This window comes from Elephas maximus, chromosome 22, assembly GCF_024166365.1.
Source record: "Elephas maximus indicus isolate mEleMax1 chromosome 22, mEleMax1 primary haplotype, whole genome shotgun sequence".
NCBI lineage: Eukaryota > Metazoa > Chordata > Mammalia > Proboscidea > Elephantidae > Elephas > Elephas maximus.
Window position 1 is genome coordinate 24035158 of NC_064840.1, and position 19072 is coordinate 24054229.

The 19072-nt window shown below is 43.0% G+C and overlaps 1 protein-coding gene across 1 annotated transcript in view; it reads right to left on the reverse strand.

The window, feature by feature from the left end:
• Positions 1-19072, reverse strand: part of SLC5A1 (solute carrier family 5 member 1) — a 78218-nt gene that overhangs the window by 15431 nt on the left and 43715 nt on the right. Inside the window, exons 6-11 of the mRNA XM_049865746.1 lie at positions 18834-18939; positions 15117-15197; positions 11596-11816; positions 11228-11363; positions 9012-9119; positions 1824-1974 (exon numbers count right to left, since the gene is read on the reverse strand). Of these exons, the coding sequence (XP_049721703.1) occupies positions 1824-1974; positions 9012-9119; positions 11228-11363; positions 11596-11816; positions 15117-15197; positions 18834-18939 (803 nt within the window). The remainder of the gene's footprint in view (positions 1-1823; positions 1975-9011; positions 9120-11227; positions 11364-11595; positions 11817-15116; positions 15198-18833; positions 18940-19072) is intronic.

Here is a 19072-nt window from a genome sequence, read left to right on the forward strand (position 1 = left end):
TTAGTAGCACTTAACATTTTACATCAACCACGGTTCTATTTCTCTAGAGAACCCTGACTAAGGCAACCTATCTGAGTCTCAATTTCCTCCTCTGGAAACTGAGGACAATATGACCAACCTCGCAAGTCTGAAATAAGGATCAGTGATAGTAAAACACCTAGCAAATAAAAAAAAAAAAGCAAATAGTAGGCACTAAATAAATAATAAATAAATAATAAAAACTATTAGTAGTTTTTTCTTTATATTAGTAGTAATAGTAATATTTTCTTTCCTTCTCCTTCTTCTTCTTTATAATAAACTTAAAAAAATAAACCAGGAAGATTTTATAAAGGAACAGTCTAGATAGAAAGAGACATTACCAGGTACTTCTAACTCTCCTATTTCTGAGTTTCACTTCAAGTTCTGATAAGATTGGAGGGTTCTCTTTCAAGCTCTTCTTATCTGCACTTTTGATTTAATTAGAAACAAGGCCATGTTTCCTTATCTCACTTACCCAAATTTAAGGCAAAATAATCTTAAGCTGATCTTCACAAAGCAGTGCTGTGCTCACATATTTCTCCCTTTGGGATGCCCTTTGCATGTTCCCTACTTACCAAATCCCACTCAACACTTTAGACTAAACTCAGGTTCTTCCCCAGGAGCCATCCCTGACTATGGCCTGCCATGCTCATTTCTCCCCCTCTGAGCCCCTGATCACTCTGACGGTTCCCACAACTGAGTCTGAAACAGTTTCACGTAAATGTAAACCTGTTCAAGGAGGGAAAAGCCTCAGGGCGGCAATCATGGAATGCCCAGAAATTCGAGCACCAACATAATCTCAGGGCCATGGGCTCCAGGCCTGAGCAGAGCAGCAAAGTTGCTGTCTTTCTATTCTGGGTCTTGAGCCTTATAAATAACAGGAAAAGTCAGTAAACTCTTTCCTGTGGAAAAACCAGCCAAGGTAATGAGGCTGATTACTGTGAAACAGTAAGTAGACTCTGGCCTGGTCAGACTTCTTCTCAGTGCCAGGTGTCCATTTCTCCTTTCCTTCCTTTACCCTAATCTCTGATGAGACCTATGAGGTAAAAACCCATACTCCTCCTGGGTACTTCACTGGAAACTTTTCCTGGACTGACATCCCAGGGACTTGTTGACCTGCCTTGGCTCCATGGAGAGACATAGCAGAGCTTCTGTTAAACCTCTACCCAGAGCATCTACTCCATGAATAATGGTGATAATAAGCACACCTGACCCATGTATCATTGCTCTGCTGCTTTTTGCATCTGTCGTGTCCATTAGCCCCTCGGACAATAATAAATGTGCACATAGCATGGTGTTTTAGACTTTACAAAGCATGTTCACGAGCACAATCTCACCTGATCTTCACAATGGTTCTGCAAAATTTGCATCAAAAGGTCAAGGCATCTGAAGGGTCTACCCAACCCAGTCCCATCGAGTCAATTCCGACTCATAGCGACCCTATAGGACAGAGTAGAACTGAAGGGTCTAGGCCTCAAAAAATGGCCAACATGGAGAGCTGCTGGCTGAGCATGGGGCAGCATAAGGACTTTGGACAGGGACTGAGCCTACCACAGATTCTAGTCCTAGCGTTGCCACTGTCCACTTAAGCAGGTCATTCTCCGGGCCTCATTTTGTTCATCGATAGCCTGAGGATTGGATTAGATGGTCTCTGATATCACTTCCAGCTCCTGGATGATCTCCAATTTAAAGTTACTCTCATTCCACCCAGGCATCTGCCAGTCTTCTGTGAGCTGAGGGGTAGCAGAGACAGAACCACTCTGATCAAGTGTTTTTTGTGCATGGCAGAGGGAAGCAGCATTTACCTTCCTGCAATCATGAGCTCTTTCTCAGATGCTCCCTTCCGGACTTTAGTGTAGATGTCCATGGTGAAGAGGGTGCTGGAGCTGTTGAAGATGGAGGTCAGGGAGCTCATGAGAGAGGCCATCATGACTGACAGCATCAGCCCTCGCAGTCCTGGGACAAAAAAGAGATCCTGAGTGGCACACACAGCACCTCAGATCTTTTGTGCTGGGAAAGTATGAAGGCCTTCTGAAACCATGCCATATGTTCTGATTTATCTTCCCAGAAGGACTACGAGTTTAAAGGAATGGGTTGTGGCTTTAAATTATTTTGTAAGCCCCACAGCAGCCAACAAAGAACTGAGAACAAATATATATGAGGTAAATACTTTTGCAATCGATTATGACAACGATGATGATCATGGTGGTGTGTGCATGTGTGGGTTTTCAGCTGAGGGGGATTGTACAGATCTCTCACCCAAAATATTCATGATATAGCAGAAAGAGATTTAAACTAGGATTCAAAAGATGAGGTTCTACTTTCAAGTCTTCCAGTAAACAAATCATTTCTTGATGTGTTAAATGACATTACCCAAAAACCAAAACCAAACCCACTGCCATCGAGTAGATTCTGACTCATAGAGACCCTATAGGACAGAGTAGAACTGCCCCATAGAGTTTCCAAGGAGCGCCTGGTGGATTTGAACTGCCGACCTCTTGGTTAGCAGCCATAGCACTTAATCACTATGCCACCAGGGTTTCCTAAATGACATTACACCTGCCCAAATGAGAATAAGGTATTGTTATTTTTAAAGTTTTCTTCATCATGGCAAGCATGGTTGGCTATAATCTCTCTTCTCCCTCCAGTGCCAGTGAGGGCATAAAGTTCCACTTGCAAGAGCTGGAAGTCCAGACCAAGCTAAGGGACCACCATCTGGTTTCACATTACACAGTCTCAGGAGTAAAAGTAACCTTAGGGGTCAACTACCCATCTGATACATGAGTCTCTTCCATGACATTTCTTCTGCCCAAACCCTCCAGCTATAGGAAATTCACTACCCCACAGAGACCCTGTTCCCTTTTGGATAGTACTGACTAGTCTGAAATCTGCCTCTCTTCAGACTCAGCCCTTGGGTTACCCACTGGATCCATACAGAACAGGTCTAACCCTTCATCCACTTTACCATCTTTCACATGCTCAGAGACAACTCATGTCCCCTGAAATCTCTCTTCTCCAAGGTAAACATCCTTAGTTTCTTGCAATGATCCTGTACAGTTAAGTTTGAGGGACCTAAATATACAGAACTTGACTTATACCTCTATTAAATCTCAGCTTGTTAGATTTGGTTCAACATTCTTGGATCTTGAGATCATTTTGGAACATGATTGTGTCATTTCTCTTGGCTTTTTATCCATAAATAATTTCATCTGTAATCTTGTGAGACGAATGATGAAAACTGCCTAATCTAATTACTTTGTCATTTGTTAGGAGATTTTTAAAACGGTTCCTCCTGGGTTTTTATAATGCGAATCACAAACTATTGGAGTTATAGAAAGAGTTATAAAGATTATTTATTCCAATTCTCTCATTTTTCAGTGGCTACAACTAAGGTCCATTTCAAGAAGTTAGATGTAGGGCTTCTAGTCCTAGCTTTGCCATTTGTCCAGGGTTACTTCACCAGCTAATTGCTAAGCTGAGACAGAACTCTTACCACTGTACCATACTGTGATCAAATCCTCATTCATTTGTTTACTCAAAAAGTGTTTGTTGAACATAGTGATCCAGGTAAGAAATAATGGCATATCAGACTTGGGTTATGGAGGTAAAAACAGAGAAAGGTAGATGAATACAAGAGCTATTTAGAAGGCAAAAAGGGTCAAATTTGGGGGAACATTTACTTTTGGAGTAGAGAAGGCTAAATCTGAAAATGAAATCAAAAGAAACAGCAGCAAAGGATGGAAGAAAAAGACAAACAGGAGAGTACAGTACCATGGAATTCAAGGGACGAGAGTAACTCAAGAAGGATAAGTGATCAAAAATGCTGAATGAAAAATACCTATTTGATCAAACACAGGGAGGTCAATGGTGAATTCAGTGTTCACAGATGCTCGATTGCAGTGGAAGGGGAAGGAATAGCCATGGTACATGTAAACACAGTTTTTCAGTGTTCTTTGTGCAACACATCTTTGTATTGTGTAGAACCCACTCTAGCACAGAGCTATTTTCCTTACCCCAGGACTGCTAATCTAAAGAAAAAAAATACATCTAACAGAGGCCACCCTGGTGGCACAGTGGTTAAGAGCTATGGCTGCTAACCAAAAGGTCAGCAGTTCTACCCATGAGGCACTCCTTAGAAACCCTATGGGGCAGTTCTACTCTGTCCTATAGGGTCCCTGGCAACAGGTGCCTCCTCCCCCATACCACGTCCCCCTCTCCCCCTACCCCGCCCTTAACAGAGGCCATTGTTATCCAAGCCAGAACTCCAAAAAGGCCACTGTGATTCTTGCAATTAAAACCTTAATCACTAAGCAGCCTGGCTGAACGGAATAGTTAACTATTACTTCTATTTTTATAGAATTTAAATGCATAGGGATTTCCCAAGGTCATGCATCAAGCCTGTGGTTTAAAAACAAACAAACCCTCCCAAGTTCTTCAATTCCAGCCTTGAGCAGAGTTAAGGAAGGCAAGGTGGTAGACACTTAGCTTCTGTATGGCCTTAAAGTCACTCTTCTGTAAGCCTCAGTTTCCCCAGGTGTAAAGTGAAGGTATTTGACTAGATGGCCTTTCATTTCAGTACTAAAATTTCATAAGCTTGTTCTAAATTTTCCTGATTAATACCTTTGAATTTTTGGTCTTCTTAGGCCCCCTAATCTAACCAGACTTACTTCCCTTGAGCCAGAATTAGGAGATTTTTCTTCAACATGAAATATGAACAGCAGCTTTTAGACCTATACCAAAACCACAGCATTCTGGACTCAAGGTTAAATACTCAATCTCCTGGGATAGCCCATTCCTTTTGGTAAGAATTCACCTTGTAGCCCATCCACCTACTGCTTCAAACTCCCTCATTCTAGAGCTAAAATCACCCTTGCCTTTTTCTCTATGTATTTCCTTGTAAGAGCCTAGAAGTCAATTTATTCTCCAGGTATAAATCCCTTGGACCTAGGACCCTTACTTTTTGCCTTCATATTAATACCTGTTTGTCATGGGTTGAATTGTGTCCCCCAAAAATATGTGTCAACTTCGATAGGCCATGATTCCCAGTATTATGTGGTTGTCCTCCATTTTGTGAGTATAATTTTATGTTAAGAAGGTTAGGGTGGGATTATAACACCACCCTTACTCAGGTTACCTCCCTGATCCAGTGTAAAGGGAGTTTCCCTGGGGCATGGTCTGCCCCACTTTTTTTTTTTTTTTTTTTTATTAACTTTCATTGAGCTTCAAGTGAACGTTTACAAATCAAGTCAGTCTGTCACATATAAGTTTATATACATCTTACTCCTTACTCCCAGTTGCTCTCCCCCTAATGAGTCAGCCCTTCCAGTCTCTCCTTTCGTGACAATTTTGCCAGCTTCCAACTCTCTCTATCCTCCCATCCCCCCTCCAGACAGGAGATGCCAACACAGTCTCAAGTGTCCGCCTGATATAAATAGCTCACTCTTCTTCAGCATCTCTCTCCTACCCACTGTCCAGTCCCTTTCATGTCTGATGAGTTGTCTTCGGGAATGGTTCCTGTCCTGTGCCAACAGAAGGTTTGGGGACCAAGACCGCCGGGATTCCTCTAGTCACAGTCAGACCATTAAGTATGGTCTTTTTATGAGAATTTGGGGTCTGCATCCCACTGATGTCCTGCTCCCTCAGGGGTTCTCTGTTGTTCTCCCTGTCAGGGCAGTCATCGATTGTGGCCGGGCACCAACTAGTTCTTCTGGCCTCAGGATAATGTAGGTCTCTGGTTCATGTGGCCCTTTCTGTCTCTTAGGCTCTTAGTTGTCGTGTGACCTTGGTGTTCTTCATTCTCCTTTGCTCCAGGTGGGTTGAGACTAATTGATGCATCTTAGATGGCCGCTAGTTAGCATTAAAGACCCCAGACGCCACATTTCAAAGTGGGATGCAGAATGTTTTCATAACAGAATTATTTTGCCAATTGACTTAGAAGTCCCCTTAAAGCATGGTTCCCAAACCCCCGCCCTTGCTCCGCTGACCTTTGAAGCATTCATTTTATCCCGGAAACTTCTTTGCTTTTGTTCCAGTCCAATTGGGCTGACCTTCCATGTATTGAGTGTTGTCCTTCCCTTCACCTAAAGCAGTTCTTATCTACTAATTAATCAGTAAAAAACCCTCTCCCACCCTCCCTCCCTCCCCTCCTCGTAACCACAAAAGTATATGTTCTTCTCAGTTTATACTATTTCTCAAGATCTTATAGTAGTGGTCTTATACAATATTTGCCCTTTTGCCTCTGACTGATTTCGCTCAGCATAATGCCTTACAGGTTCCTCTATGTTATGAAATGTTTCACAGATTCGTCACTGTTCTTTATCGATGCGTAGTATTCCATTGTGTGAATATACCACAATTTATTTACCCATTCATCTGTTGATGGACACCTTGGTTGCCTCCAGCTTTTTGCTATTGTAAACAGAGCTGCAATAAACATGGGTGTGCATATATCTGTTTGTGTGAAGGCTCTTGTTTCTCTAGGGTATATTCCAAGGAGTGGGATTTCTGGGTTGTATGGTAGTTCTATTTCTAACTGTTTAAGATAAAGCCAGATAGATTTCCAAAGTGGTTGTACCATTTTACATTCCCACTGGCCGTGTATAAGAGTTCCAATCTCTCCGCAGCCTCTCCAACATTTATTATTTTGTGTTTTTTGGATTAATGCCAACCTAGTTGGTGTGAGATGGAATCTCATCGTAGTTTTAATTTGCATTTCTCTAATGGCTAATGATCGAGAGCATTTTCTCATGTGTCTGTTAGCTGCCTGAATATCTTCTTTAGTGAAATGTGTGTTCATTTCCTTTGCCCACTTCTTGATTGGGTTGTTTGTCTTTTTGTGGTTGAGTTTTGACAGAATCATGTAGATTTTAGAGATCAGGCGCTGGTCGGAGATGTCATAGCTGAAAATTCTTTCCCAGTCTGTAGGTGGTCTTTTTACTCTTTTGGTGAAGTCTTTAGATGAGCATAGGTGTTTGATTTTTAGGAGCTCCCAGTTATCTGGTTTCTCTTCGTCATTTTTGGTAATGTTTTGTATTCTGTTTATGCCTTGTATTAGGGCTTCTAGGGTTGTCCCAATTTTTTCTTCCATGATCTTTATCGTTTTAGTCTTTATGTTTAGGTCTTTGATCCACTTGGAGTTAGTTTTTGTGCTTGGTGTGAGGTATGGGTCCTGTTTCATTTTTTTGCAAATGGATATCCAATTATGCCAGCAACATTTGTTAAAAAGACTATCTTTTCCCCAATTAACTGTCACTGTGCCTTTGTCAAATATCAGCTGCTCATACGTGGTTGGATTTATATCTGGGTTCTCAGTTCTGTTCCACCGGTCTGTGTGCCTGTTGTTGTACCAACACCAGGCTGTTTTGACTACTGTGGCTGTATAATAGGTTCTGAAATCAGGTAGAGTGAGGCCTCCCACTTTCTTCTTCTTTTTCAGTAATGCTTTGCTTATCCGAGGCTTCTTTCCCTTCCATATGAAGTTGGTGATTTGTTTCTCTATCACCTTAAAAAATGGCATTGGAATTTGGATCGGAAGTGCATTGTATGTATAGATGGCTTTTGGTAGAATAGACATTTTGACTATGTTAAGTCTTCCTATCCATGAGCAAGGTATGTTTTTCCACTTAAGTATGTCCTTTTTAGTTTCTTGTAGTAGAGCTTTGTAGTTTTCTTTATATAGGTCTTTCATGTCTTTGGTAAGATTTATTCCTAAGTATTTTATCTTCTTGGGGGCTACTGTGAATGGTTTTGATTTGGTTATTTCCTCTTCGATGTTCTTTTTGTTGATGTAGAGGAATCCAAGTGATTTTTGTATGTTTATCTTATAACCTGAGACTCTGCCAAACTCTTCTATTAGTTTCAGTAGTTTTCTGGAGGATTCCTTAGGGTTTTCTGTGTATAAGATCATGTCATCTGCAAATAGAGATAATTTTACTTCCTCCTTGCCAATCCGGATGCCCTTTATTTCTTTGTCTAGCCTAATTGCCCTGGCTAGGACTTCTACCACAATGTTGAATAAGAGCGGTGATAAAGGGCATCCTTGTCTGGTTCCCGTTCTCAAGGGAAATGCTTTCAGGTTCTCTCCATTTAGAGTGATGTTGGCCGTTGGCTGTTGGCTTTGCATAGATGCCCTTTATTATGTTGAGGAATTTTCCTTCAATTCTTATTTTGGTGAGAGTTTTTATCATAAAAGGGTGTTGGACTTTGTCAAATGCCTTTTCTGCAACAATTGATAAGATCATGTGGTTTTTGTCTTTTGTTTTATTTATATGGTGGATTACATTAATGGTTTTTCTGATATTAAACCAGCCTTGCATACCTGGTATAAATCCTGCTTGATCATGTGCACCACCTTTTATCTCTCAAGAGATAAAAGGAAAGGGAAGCAAGCAGAGAGTTGGGGACCTCATACTACCAAGAAAGCAGCATCAGGAGCAGAGCGTGTCCTTTGGATGCAGGGTCTCTGCACCTGAGAAGCTCCTTGACCAGGGGAAGATTGAGGACAAGGACCTTCCTCCAGAGCCAACAGAGATAGAAAGCCTTCCCCTTGGAGGCGAAGCCCTGAATTTGGATTTGTAACCTACTAGATTGTGAGATTGTGAGAGAAAGTAAATTTCTCTTTGTTAAAGCCATCTACTTGTGGTATGTCTGTTATGGCAGCACTAGATAACCAAGACACTGTGTAAGAGCTTTGAAAGGCCTTGTAGATGAGCACAAAAAGGTCATATTTTTTTCCTAAAAATGTTTTCATAAAACATAAAAATGATCTCCTTTTCAATTCTGATTGGACTTACAGAGCCCAATCAAGTCATATGTCTCCTTCCCACCAAGGGAAGACATGTTCAAAAACTGAGGACATCCAGAATGAGGCTTTCCCCCCGTCCCACCTCCCACTCTCAGAAACAGTTTTGCCCCAGAAAGCCCACATAAATCTGTGTGGAGGCTGTGTCCAATCAGCCTCCCATGAAACCCCACCAGCAGGGACAAACTCTCACCATTCGGCATGAGTTCCACCACTAAGGTTGGGTAGGCAATGTTGGTACAGCCAACTTCGGTGCCACAATATTTCTTACATTCCGAGGGGACGACACAGGCAATTTTTTCTGGGGAGAGAGAAAGAGCCATGTTAAAAAGCAGGTATCGGGGAAATGTTTCCTAGATTTGCCTTCTTCAAACAAGGTTCAAACAGTACATTCCTGCTCAAGGCCCTGAAATGGCACTACAAAAGATGCAGCTTGCAGCTGAGCCCTTCCTGCATGCCATGCTCCTTCCCTGCTGGCCTGCCCATCCCTAGGCTGTGACTGGGAAGAAGAGATTGTCCCTAGGCAAAAGGGAATAAACAAGGAAATGCCAGGGCGGGGAGGAAGGGAGCATGGTTCTTAGACTTTGGCTAGCTACCTTGCAGCTGAGCAGTGATAATTATCTTGTTCCACCTGAAGATCACAATGACTTGTAGTTCCTAATTTTGAGATTTATCCTAAGCACCCCCTAACAAGTAGGGTTGAATGCCCAGACAACTGAGGAAATTCTCCAGTGACAGGGCCTTGGGTAGTACTTTCAAGATGTTGGGAATCTGGGGTAGAGACAGAATAGAAATGTCTTGAGAGAGGAAGGGGACATGTGCTGGAGACTAGGATAACCCGTTACCATCGAGTAGATTCCAACTCATGGTGACTTCTGTATGTCAGAGCAGATCTGTGCTCCATAAGGTTTTCAATGGCTGATTTTTGGAAGTAAATTACCAGGTCCCTGTTCTAAGGCAGCACTGGGTAGACTCAAACCTCCAATCTTTTGGTTAGCAGCCAAGCACATTAATCATTTGCACCACCCAAGGACTCCAGAGACTAGGATAGAATTCTAGAAACTTGGATAGAATTCATATCAACAAACATTTATTAAGTATCTACTATAGGTTTTTTTTTTTTACCTCACTTAGTACTATCCCATATAGCAGTATCTCAAATATTTTTATAAATAAATATGCATTATAGCCATTCTGACTCATAGTGACCCTAAAGGACAGAGTAGAACTGCCCCCATAGAGTTTCCAAGGAGCACCTGGTGGATTCAAACTGCTGACCCTTTGGTTAGCAGCCGTAGTACTTAACCACTACACTACCAGGGAATCAGCTTGACAGCACTGGGTTTGGGTGGGTTATAGCCATTATAAGAGGACCCCTGTGACACAGTGGTTAAGTGCTTAGCTGCTAAGTGAAAGGTTGGGGGTACAAACCCACCAGCTACTCCATGGGAGAAAGATGTGGTAGTCTGTTTCTGTAAAGATTTTTTTAAAAAAGTGTTGCCGTCAAGTTAATTCCAACCCATAGCCACCCTATAGGACAGAGTAGAACTGCACCACAGGGCTTCCAAGGCTGTAACCTTTACCGCCGCGCTACCAAGGCTCCTTTCCATAAAGATTACAGTCTAGGAAACTCTATGGTGCAGTTCTACTCTGACTTATAGGGTGGCTATGAGTCGGAATCAACTCGACAGCAATGGGTTTTGTTTTGTTTTTGGTATAGCCATTATAATATGTTGCATATTATATTCAGTTGCATATATTTTTCTCCTGACAGGTGAGCCAGCACAGAAGTGTTGGAGTACTATCTGGAGCACGCTACTGTCCTGTCTTCATTTTGGAAGGTGCTCACCAAACTTTCACTCTACTGTGCTTTTTTTATGCCACATCTCAGGAAACCATTTTGACCCATGAAGGCTGACAAAAGATATTCAAATGGCAATTCTGGAAAGGTCACAAAAGGGCCAAGGAAGAAGATATCACCCTGGATAGTAAAATGCAAGCACTGGGGCTCCTTCAAAGAAAAGCCCAGAAAGCAGGGCTCAGAGCAGCAGGCAAGGAAAGACTGGCTGGGGACCTTTGACATTAAGAAGGCCATTATACACATCACTACAGCCCTGGAAGGACTGAGCAACAATCTAGCAAAATATTAGCTGGAAGAAACTAGAACTGGAGGCATATCATGACTTTAAAGGATTTGAAAAAAGAGGGGGAAGCAATTACCAATGTAAGGGACAAAGCAACTCCACAGCCCTCAGGCTGCTCAATGTATGGCAGGAGAACTATAGTATGGAATAATATGGCAAGAAAAGAATAAGACAGGGAGAGAAAGCAGAGCTACAAGGCTTTGGAAGTGACTTGGAGCCAGGAAAACGGAAGAGAGTTGCTGGTGAGTCCTGCAGAAGGTATTACCTGTGTACAGGATGCGGCTGATCATTCCCGGCATCACCATGAGGAACATGGGCAGCAGCTTCATGTACCCGCACAGGATGCAGCCAGCCTTCACGTGAGACATGTTTTTGGCCGAGAGGCAGCGCTGCACAATGACCTGCCAGGTAAAGCCCAGTCAGGGAAGGGCGTGGGCCAGAGGCCCCTGAGACATCTCCTCACCCTCCCTGTCCTGAGTCCTTAGCCAGGCAATCCATGTCACCAGAGCCCAGCTGCCCCCTGACCACATGAGGCCAGCCCTACTTTTCCCAACCCCACAAACCAAGACCAACAAGGTTTCCTGCAGTGCCTTGCAGGAGGCCCTGTCCACCCTGCACTCCCAACATGGGTACCTGATCTGTGCACCAGTACCACAGGGCAAGGATGGACAGACCAAAGATGAGCCCAGGCCATGGGATGTCTCCGCTGAGAGGGTCCCGGAAGATGTGGAAGGAGTCGGCCCTCGGTGTGTAGCACTCTTTCTTGACGGTGGTGTTTGCAACAGAAATCAAGGTTGGAATGGCCTTCATGTACTTTTCCATGAAGGCTGCATACCCTCCCACTTCATGAAAAGCTGGAAAACATCAGTAACAAAAAAAAAAAAAATCAATATTCGGAAGTTCTGAACTCTTCATAGCATGTTCCCTCTGAGGATACTTTAGAAACTAAGAGGATCCAACCAACAGACTGTGTGATCAGCTGTGTGATCTTGAGCAAGCCACTTTCCCCTCTGGGCCTCAGCTTTCTCATCCATAGCATGGGATTATGAACCCTGCCCAGCCACCTCAGGGCTACTGTGAGGATCTGAAGGAATAATTTTTGAAAGTATCTGAACTTCTTGACAAAGGGAAGCTCTTAGACCTCTCTCTTTTTCCCCTCAGCCCCTGCTATCAGCAATGGCCTTTGGGAGCCTGGACACAGACCTAGAGACATACACACCAGATGGGACCACCCCTGGTGCCATCAGTGTGATGCGAGAGACAGAGAATGGGTGAGGAGTGTGAAGCCCTGCCGTCTATTGGCTGTGTGTCTCTGAATATGTCATTCCCTCCCTGCCCTGCCCACCCCAGGCTCTATCAGGGGAAACAGAATGAAAGCTCTTGGAAAATGGAAAAATAAAGAGCAAATAAGAGGCTTCACAGTACACACAGATGAAATGTATTTTATAACCTCCCATAGCAAGACCCCCTAGATCTGTGGTTTCCAGTCGTGTCCTTATGATCTCATAGACAAGTAGGACTTCAAAAAATTGAAAGGGAGGAAGGCTAACTTTGAATGGCCAATTTTTTAATTTTGTCAAATAAGAACAATTTTTTTTAAAGAACTATCTCCTGCTATCATCAATTCATAAAGGTCATTTAACCTTAAAATGTAAACAAGACATAATCTGAGATTAAAAATTCAATAGTTGAACATATGGGAAACTCACTACAGTATTCTTATCCTTTTTGTCCAGTTTCAATGTGATGGAAGATCATGTCATCACAGACCAACACTAGACCACTGACCCAGACTGTCTAAAAACGGCAGCATTAAATCCAGCCTGAGACCTCCAAAGGTAAGGAAGAGGCCCTGCACACTCAGTGATGGCCCAATTCATGCTCCCCTCAGGAGGGTAGAAAGCTTCTGAACTCACTGCCTAGGCTAGAGTCAGGCAAACTGGCCAGACTTGCTTTTCTCTACTGCTGTCCCACCTCCTCAGGGCCCTGCAAACGGTTAACACTCTCAGCTGCTAACTGAAAGGTTGGAGGTTCAAATCCACTCAGAGACACCTGGAAGAAAGGCCTGGTGATCTACTTCCAAAAAATCAGTCATCAAAAACCCTATGGAGTTGCACAAAAACTAACTCAAAATGGATCAAAGATCTAAGCATAAAATCTAAAATGATAAAGACCATGGAAGAAAAAATTGGGATAATGCTAGGAATCCTAATACATGGCATAAACAGTACACAAAAGATTACCAACAATACACAAACACCAGAAGGGAAACTAGATAACTGGGAGCTCCTAAAAATCAAATACCTATGCTCACCCAAAGGCTTCACCAAGAGAGTAAAAAGATTACCTACAGACTGGGAAAAAGTTTTTAGCTATGACATTTCTGATCAGCATCTGATCTCTAAAACCTACATGATACTGCAAAAACTCAACTACAAAAAGACAAATAACCCAGTTAAAAAATGGGCAAAGGATATGAACAGGCACTTCACCAAAAAAGGCAGCTAACAGATACATGAGGAAATGCTTGCTCACTATCATTAGCCATTAAAAAAAAATACATACAAATCAAAACTACGAGATACCTTCTCACTCCAGCAAGGCTGGCATTAATCCAAAAAACCCAAAATAATCAATGTCAGAGAGGTTGTGGAGAGACTGAAACACTTATACACTGCTGGTGGAAATGTAAAATGGTACATCCAGTTTGGAAATCGATTTGGCACTTCCTTAAAAAGCTAGAAATAGAACTACCATACAATCCAGCAATCCCACTCCTTGGAATATATCCTAGAGAAATAAGAGCCTTCACATGAACAGATACATGCACACCCGTGTTCACTGCAGCACTGTTTACAATAGTAAAAAAGATGGAAGCAACCAAGGTGCCCATCAACAGATGAATGGACAAATATATTATGGTATATTCACACAATGGAATACTAGGCATCGATAAAGAACGATGATGAATCCACGAAACATTTCATAACATGGGAGAATCTGGAAGGCATTATGCTGAGTGAAATTAGTTGCAAAAGGACAAATATTGTATGAGACCACTATTATAAGAACTCAAGAAATAGTTTAAGCACAGAAGAAAATATTCTTTGATGGTTACAAGGGAGGGAGGGAGAGGAGTATTCACTAATTAAATAGCAGACAAGAACTACTTTAGGTGAAGGGAAAGACAACACACAATACAGGAGAGGTCAGCACAACTGGACTAAACCAAAAGCAAAGAAGTTTCCTGAATAAACCGAATACTTTGAAGGCCAGAGTACCAGGACTGGGTGTCTGGGAACCATGGTTTCAGGGGACATCTAAGTCAATTAGCATAATGAAATCTATTAAGATAACATTCTACATCCCCCTTTGGTGAGTGGCATCTGGGGTCTTAAACACTAGCAGGCAGCCATCTAAGATGCATCAATTGGTCTCAACCCACCTGGAGCAAAGGAGAATGAGGACACCAAAGACACAAGGTAATTATGAGCCCAAGAGACAGAAAGGGCCACATAAATCAGAGACTACATCAACCTGAGACCAAAAGAACTAGATGGTGCCTGGCTACAACCGATGACTGCCCTGACAGGGAACACAACGGAGAATCCTTGATGGAACAGGAGAGCAGTAGGATGCAAACCTCAAATTCTTGTAAAAAGACCAAGCTTAATGGTCAGACTGAGACTAGAAGGACCCTGGAGGTCATGGTCCCCAGACCTTCTGTTAGCCCAAGACTAGAACCATTCCCAAAGCCAACTCTTTAGACAGGAATTGGATTGGACTATAAGATAGAAAATGGTACTGGTGAGGAGTGAGCCTCTTGGCTCAAGTAGAAACATGAGACTGTGGGCAACTCCTATCTGGAGGAGAGATGAGACGGCAGAGGGAGGCAGAAGCTGGCTGAATGGACACAGGGAATATAAGGTGGAGGGAAGGAGTGTGCTGTCTCACCGGAAGGAGAGCAACTAGGAGTACGTAGCAAGGTGTATACAAATTTTTGTATGAGAGACTGGCCTGATATGTAACTTTTCACTTAAAGCACAATTAAAAAAAAAAAGAACACTATGGAACACAGTTCTATTTTGACATGGACTCCACAGCAACTATTTTTTTCTGGCCCAAACTTCTCAGCCTGCTCGAGCCCCACTTACCAAAGCCAGTCAAGATGAAAGACCCCACCAGCATGATCGCTGTCTGCAAGGTGTCGGTGTAAATCACAGCTGCCAGGCCACCTAAGCAGAGAAGACAATGCATTTGACCTCACATAGAAGGCAATCTGTTTGCCTGCTTCCTTTCCCCAATCTCCAGCTTCTACCTCCACACACCTTCTGAGCACACCCCCTCAACCACCCACGTGCCTTCCCTCCCTTGCCCTGTTACAGAGCTCTGCTACTCAGCAGGTACCCATATCTCCACTTTTCACTAAAATGCTTAGGAGCACTTGGGAAAAGGAGAATGTTTCTCCATATTTGATGGGGAAGAACCTAGGTGACCTTTTTTTAATTTAATTTTTTTTTATTGTGGGCAAATATATATATATAAATATTTGCCATTTCAACCATTTTACGTGTAAAATTCAGACATTAATTACTTTCCCCATGTTGTGTAGCCATCACCACTATCCGTTTCCAGATTTTTCATATCCTTAACAGAAACTCAATGTCCATTAAGCAATAACTCCCCATTGCCCCCTCCCTCCTACCTCTGGTAAACTTTGGTCTTTATGCATTTGCCTGTTTTAGATACTTAATATAAATGGGATCATATAATATTCACTCTTTTGTGTCTGACTTATTTCACTCAGCATAGTGTTTTCAAAGTTCACCCTTGTCATAGCAGGTATCAGAAGTTCCTTTCTCTTTATGGATGAATAATATTCTGTTGTATGTTTATACCACATTTTATTTATCCATTCATCTGTTGATAGACACTTGGGTTGTTTCCACCTTTCGTCAATTGTGAATAACACTGCAATGAACATTCGTATCTGTTTTCAAGTCCCTGCTTTCAAGTCTTTGGGAATATACACCTAGGAGTGGAATTACTGGGTCATATATATATGTATGTGTGTATATATGTGTGTGTGTGTATGTGTGTATATATATAACTACTATGAACCAAAAAGCCAAATCCAGCGCTGTCGAGTCAATTCCGACTTATGACCCAATAATTCCACTCCTGGTTATATACCCCCAAAGACTTGGAAACAAGGTTCTAGAGCCCTGGTGGCACAGTGGTTAAGAGCCCAGCTGCTAACCAAAAAAAGATCAGCTGTTCGAATCCACCAGCCATTCCTTGGAAACTCTATGGGGGAGTTCTACTCTGTCCTATAAGGTCATTATGAGTCAGAATCGACTTGACTGCAACAGGTTTTTGGCTTTATAGTTGATCTAGAAGTCCCTGAGTGGCACAAATGGTTAAGTTCTCTACTACTAGCCAAAAGGTTGGTGGTTTGAACCCACCTAGAGGCTCCTTGGAGGACATGCCTGGTGATCTACTTCTGAAAGGTCACAACCATTGGAAACCCTATAGAGCAGTTCTACTCTGCACACATGGGGTCACCAGGAGTCGGAATCGACTTAATGGCAACTAACAACAACAACATAGTAGTTCCATGTTTAACTTTTTGAGTAAGGTGACCCTTTTAAGCCAGGAGATGCTTCTCCAACGGTGAGAAGAATTTTCCACAAACAAAACCAGGGAAGAAGAAAGAACCGACTGCAAAGACGCCTGGGAACATTACCAAATTGGCATATCACATTTCAAAATGCTATTTGTATAACTCTCTTTTCTCGGACCATCTAAGTACCTTCTTGCCCCCAAAGTTAACTGGAACAGGAACCCAGGGACAGGGATCCAGCTGAACAGCAAGTTCCATTGCTGATCCTGCCCCCTAACTGGGCAGAAAAACACTTCTGCATATGTGTCCTCAGTTGTTATTTGTGTCACCAACTCCTCTGGACACCTCTTGAGTCTTCCTCTAAAACCTCTTTCTATGTGTAACTCCCTCCTTCCCTCCCTCCCTACAGTGGCTCCCATTCTCTGTCTCAAACCCAAAGCCTCTGTCTGGCTTCCAAGGTGCCTATAACCCAAAGCAAACTCATTGCCGTTGAGTTGATTCCAACTCATAGCGACCCTATAGGACAGAACAGAAGTGCCCCATAGGGTTTCCAAGGCTGTAATCTTTATGGAAGCAGACTGCCCATCTTCCTCCCATGGAGCAGCTGGTGGGTTCGAGCTACCAACCTTTCATTTAATATCCAAGTGCTTAACCACTGTGCCAACAGGGCTCCTAAGGTGCCTATAGTGTGACCTCATCTGAGGTATCAATTCTTATCACCCACAATCCCAACCTCTACTACCTCCCAATGACCACCCTCCTCCAGCTAAGCCCACCTGCTTGCTCACCCTACCTTCCACCCCATGCCATACCCATCCTCACCCCCATTCCTCTGCTTACACCATTCCCTGAACCTGGCACTCCCTTCCTGATTCTCCCAGTTTAGCCAGGTTCTCTCCACACCTGCAAGTCCAAGCCCTGCCCCACCTCCATAAGAAATGTCCTCACTAGTATAAAGAAAATGATGAATCTGTGAAGCATCTCATAACGTGGATGAATCTGGATGGTATCATGCTGAGTGAAATAAGTTAATCTCGAAAGGACAAATATTGTATGAGACCACTACTGTAAAAAGTCATGAAAGGTTTACACACAAGAAGAAACAATCTTCGATGGTTACGAAGGAGGGGAGGGGTAGGGATGGAAAAACACTAAAAAGACAAAGATAAGTGGTAACTTTGGTGAAGGGTAAGACAGTACACAATACTGGGGAAGCCAGCACAACGTGTCCAAGGCAAGGTCATGGAAGCTCCACAGACACATTCAAACTTCCTGAGGGACTGAATTGTTGGGCTGATGGCTATGAGGACCACGGTCTTGGGGAACATCCAGCTCAATTGGCATAATAGAGTTTATAAAGAAAATGTTCTACATTCTACTTTGGTGAGTAGCTTCTGGTGTCTTAAAAGCTTATGAGCAGACATCCAAGATACTCCACTGATCTCACATCTTTGGGAGCAAGGAAGAATGAAGAAAACTAAAAATACAAGGGAAAGATGAGTCCAAGAGATTAATGGACCACATCTACCATGGCCTCCACCAGACAGAGTGCAGTACAGATAGATGGTGCCTGGCTCTCACCACTGACTGCTCTGACAGAGTTCACAATAGTGGATCCTGAACAGAGCTGGAGAAAAATGTAGAACAGAATTCTAACTCACAAAAAAGACTAGACATACTGGCCTAACAGAGACTGGGAAACCCCGAGAGTATGGCCCCAGACATCCTTTTAACTTACTAATGAAGCCACTCCCACGGTTCTCCCTTCAGCCAAAGATTAGACAGGCCCATAAAACAAAATGAGACTACAGGGGCACACTAGCCCAGGGGCAAGGACTAGAAGGCAGGAGGGGACAGGAAAGCTGGTAATAAGGAACCCAATGTCAAGAAGGGAGAGTGTGGACACATCAATGGAATTGTTAACCAATGTCATAAAACAGTATGTGTACTAACTGTTTAATGAGAAACTAGTCTGTTCTGTAAAGCTTCATCTAAAGTACAATAAAAAAAAATTTTTTAAAGACGTTATCCTCACTATTCTGGCCAACACTGGAGGTTTCTGCGACCATCCATATAACTTGTGAGGTTTGTAAGTTGGTGTCAAGCAAATACCCCATTCTCAAACTGTTTCATAGGTGTATATCTCTCCTCCATGAGAAGAGAAGCCATGTCTACTACATCCTTTTATCCTTTACAATTTCCAAACCTGAGCTGGGCACCAGCAGCTGGACCCATTGAATGGACTCACCTGTGATCGTGTAAAGGCCAGTGATCAGCAATAGGAGAAAGATGGCCAGGTACAGATCCAAGCCCAAAGCTAGATTGATAAAGATGGCCCCGGAGAAGATGTCTGCCTGAAAAGGGGGAGAGAGCCAGAGTTAGGAATGGGAGAGGCCAGCTGGCTGCAGGCGGTGCTCAGTGCCTGAGCTGTAAGGGACAGGAAGGCAACCGTGGAACAGCCAGCACATCAGTGTATGCAATTTCCCG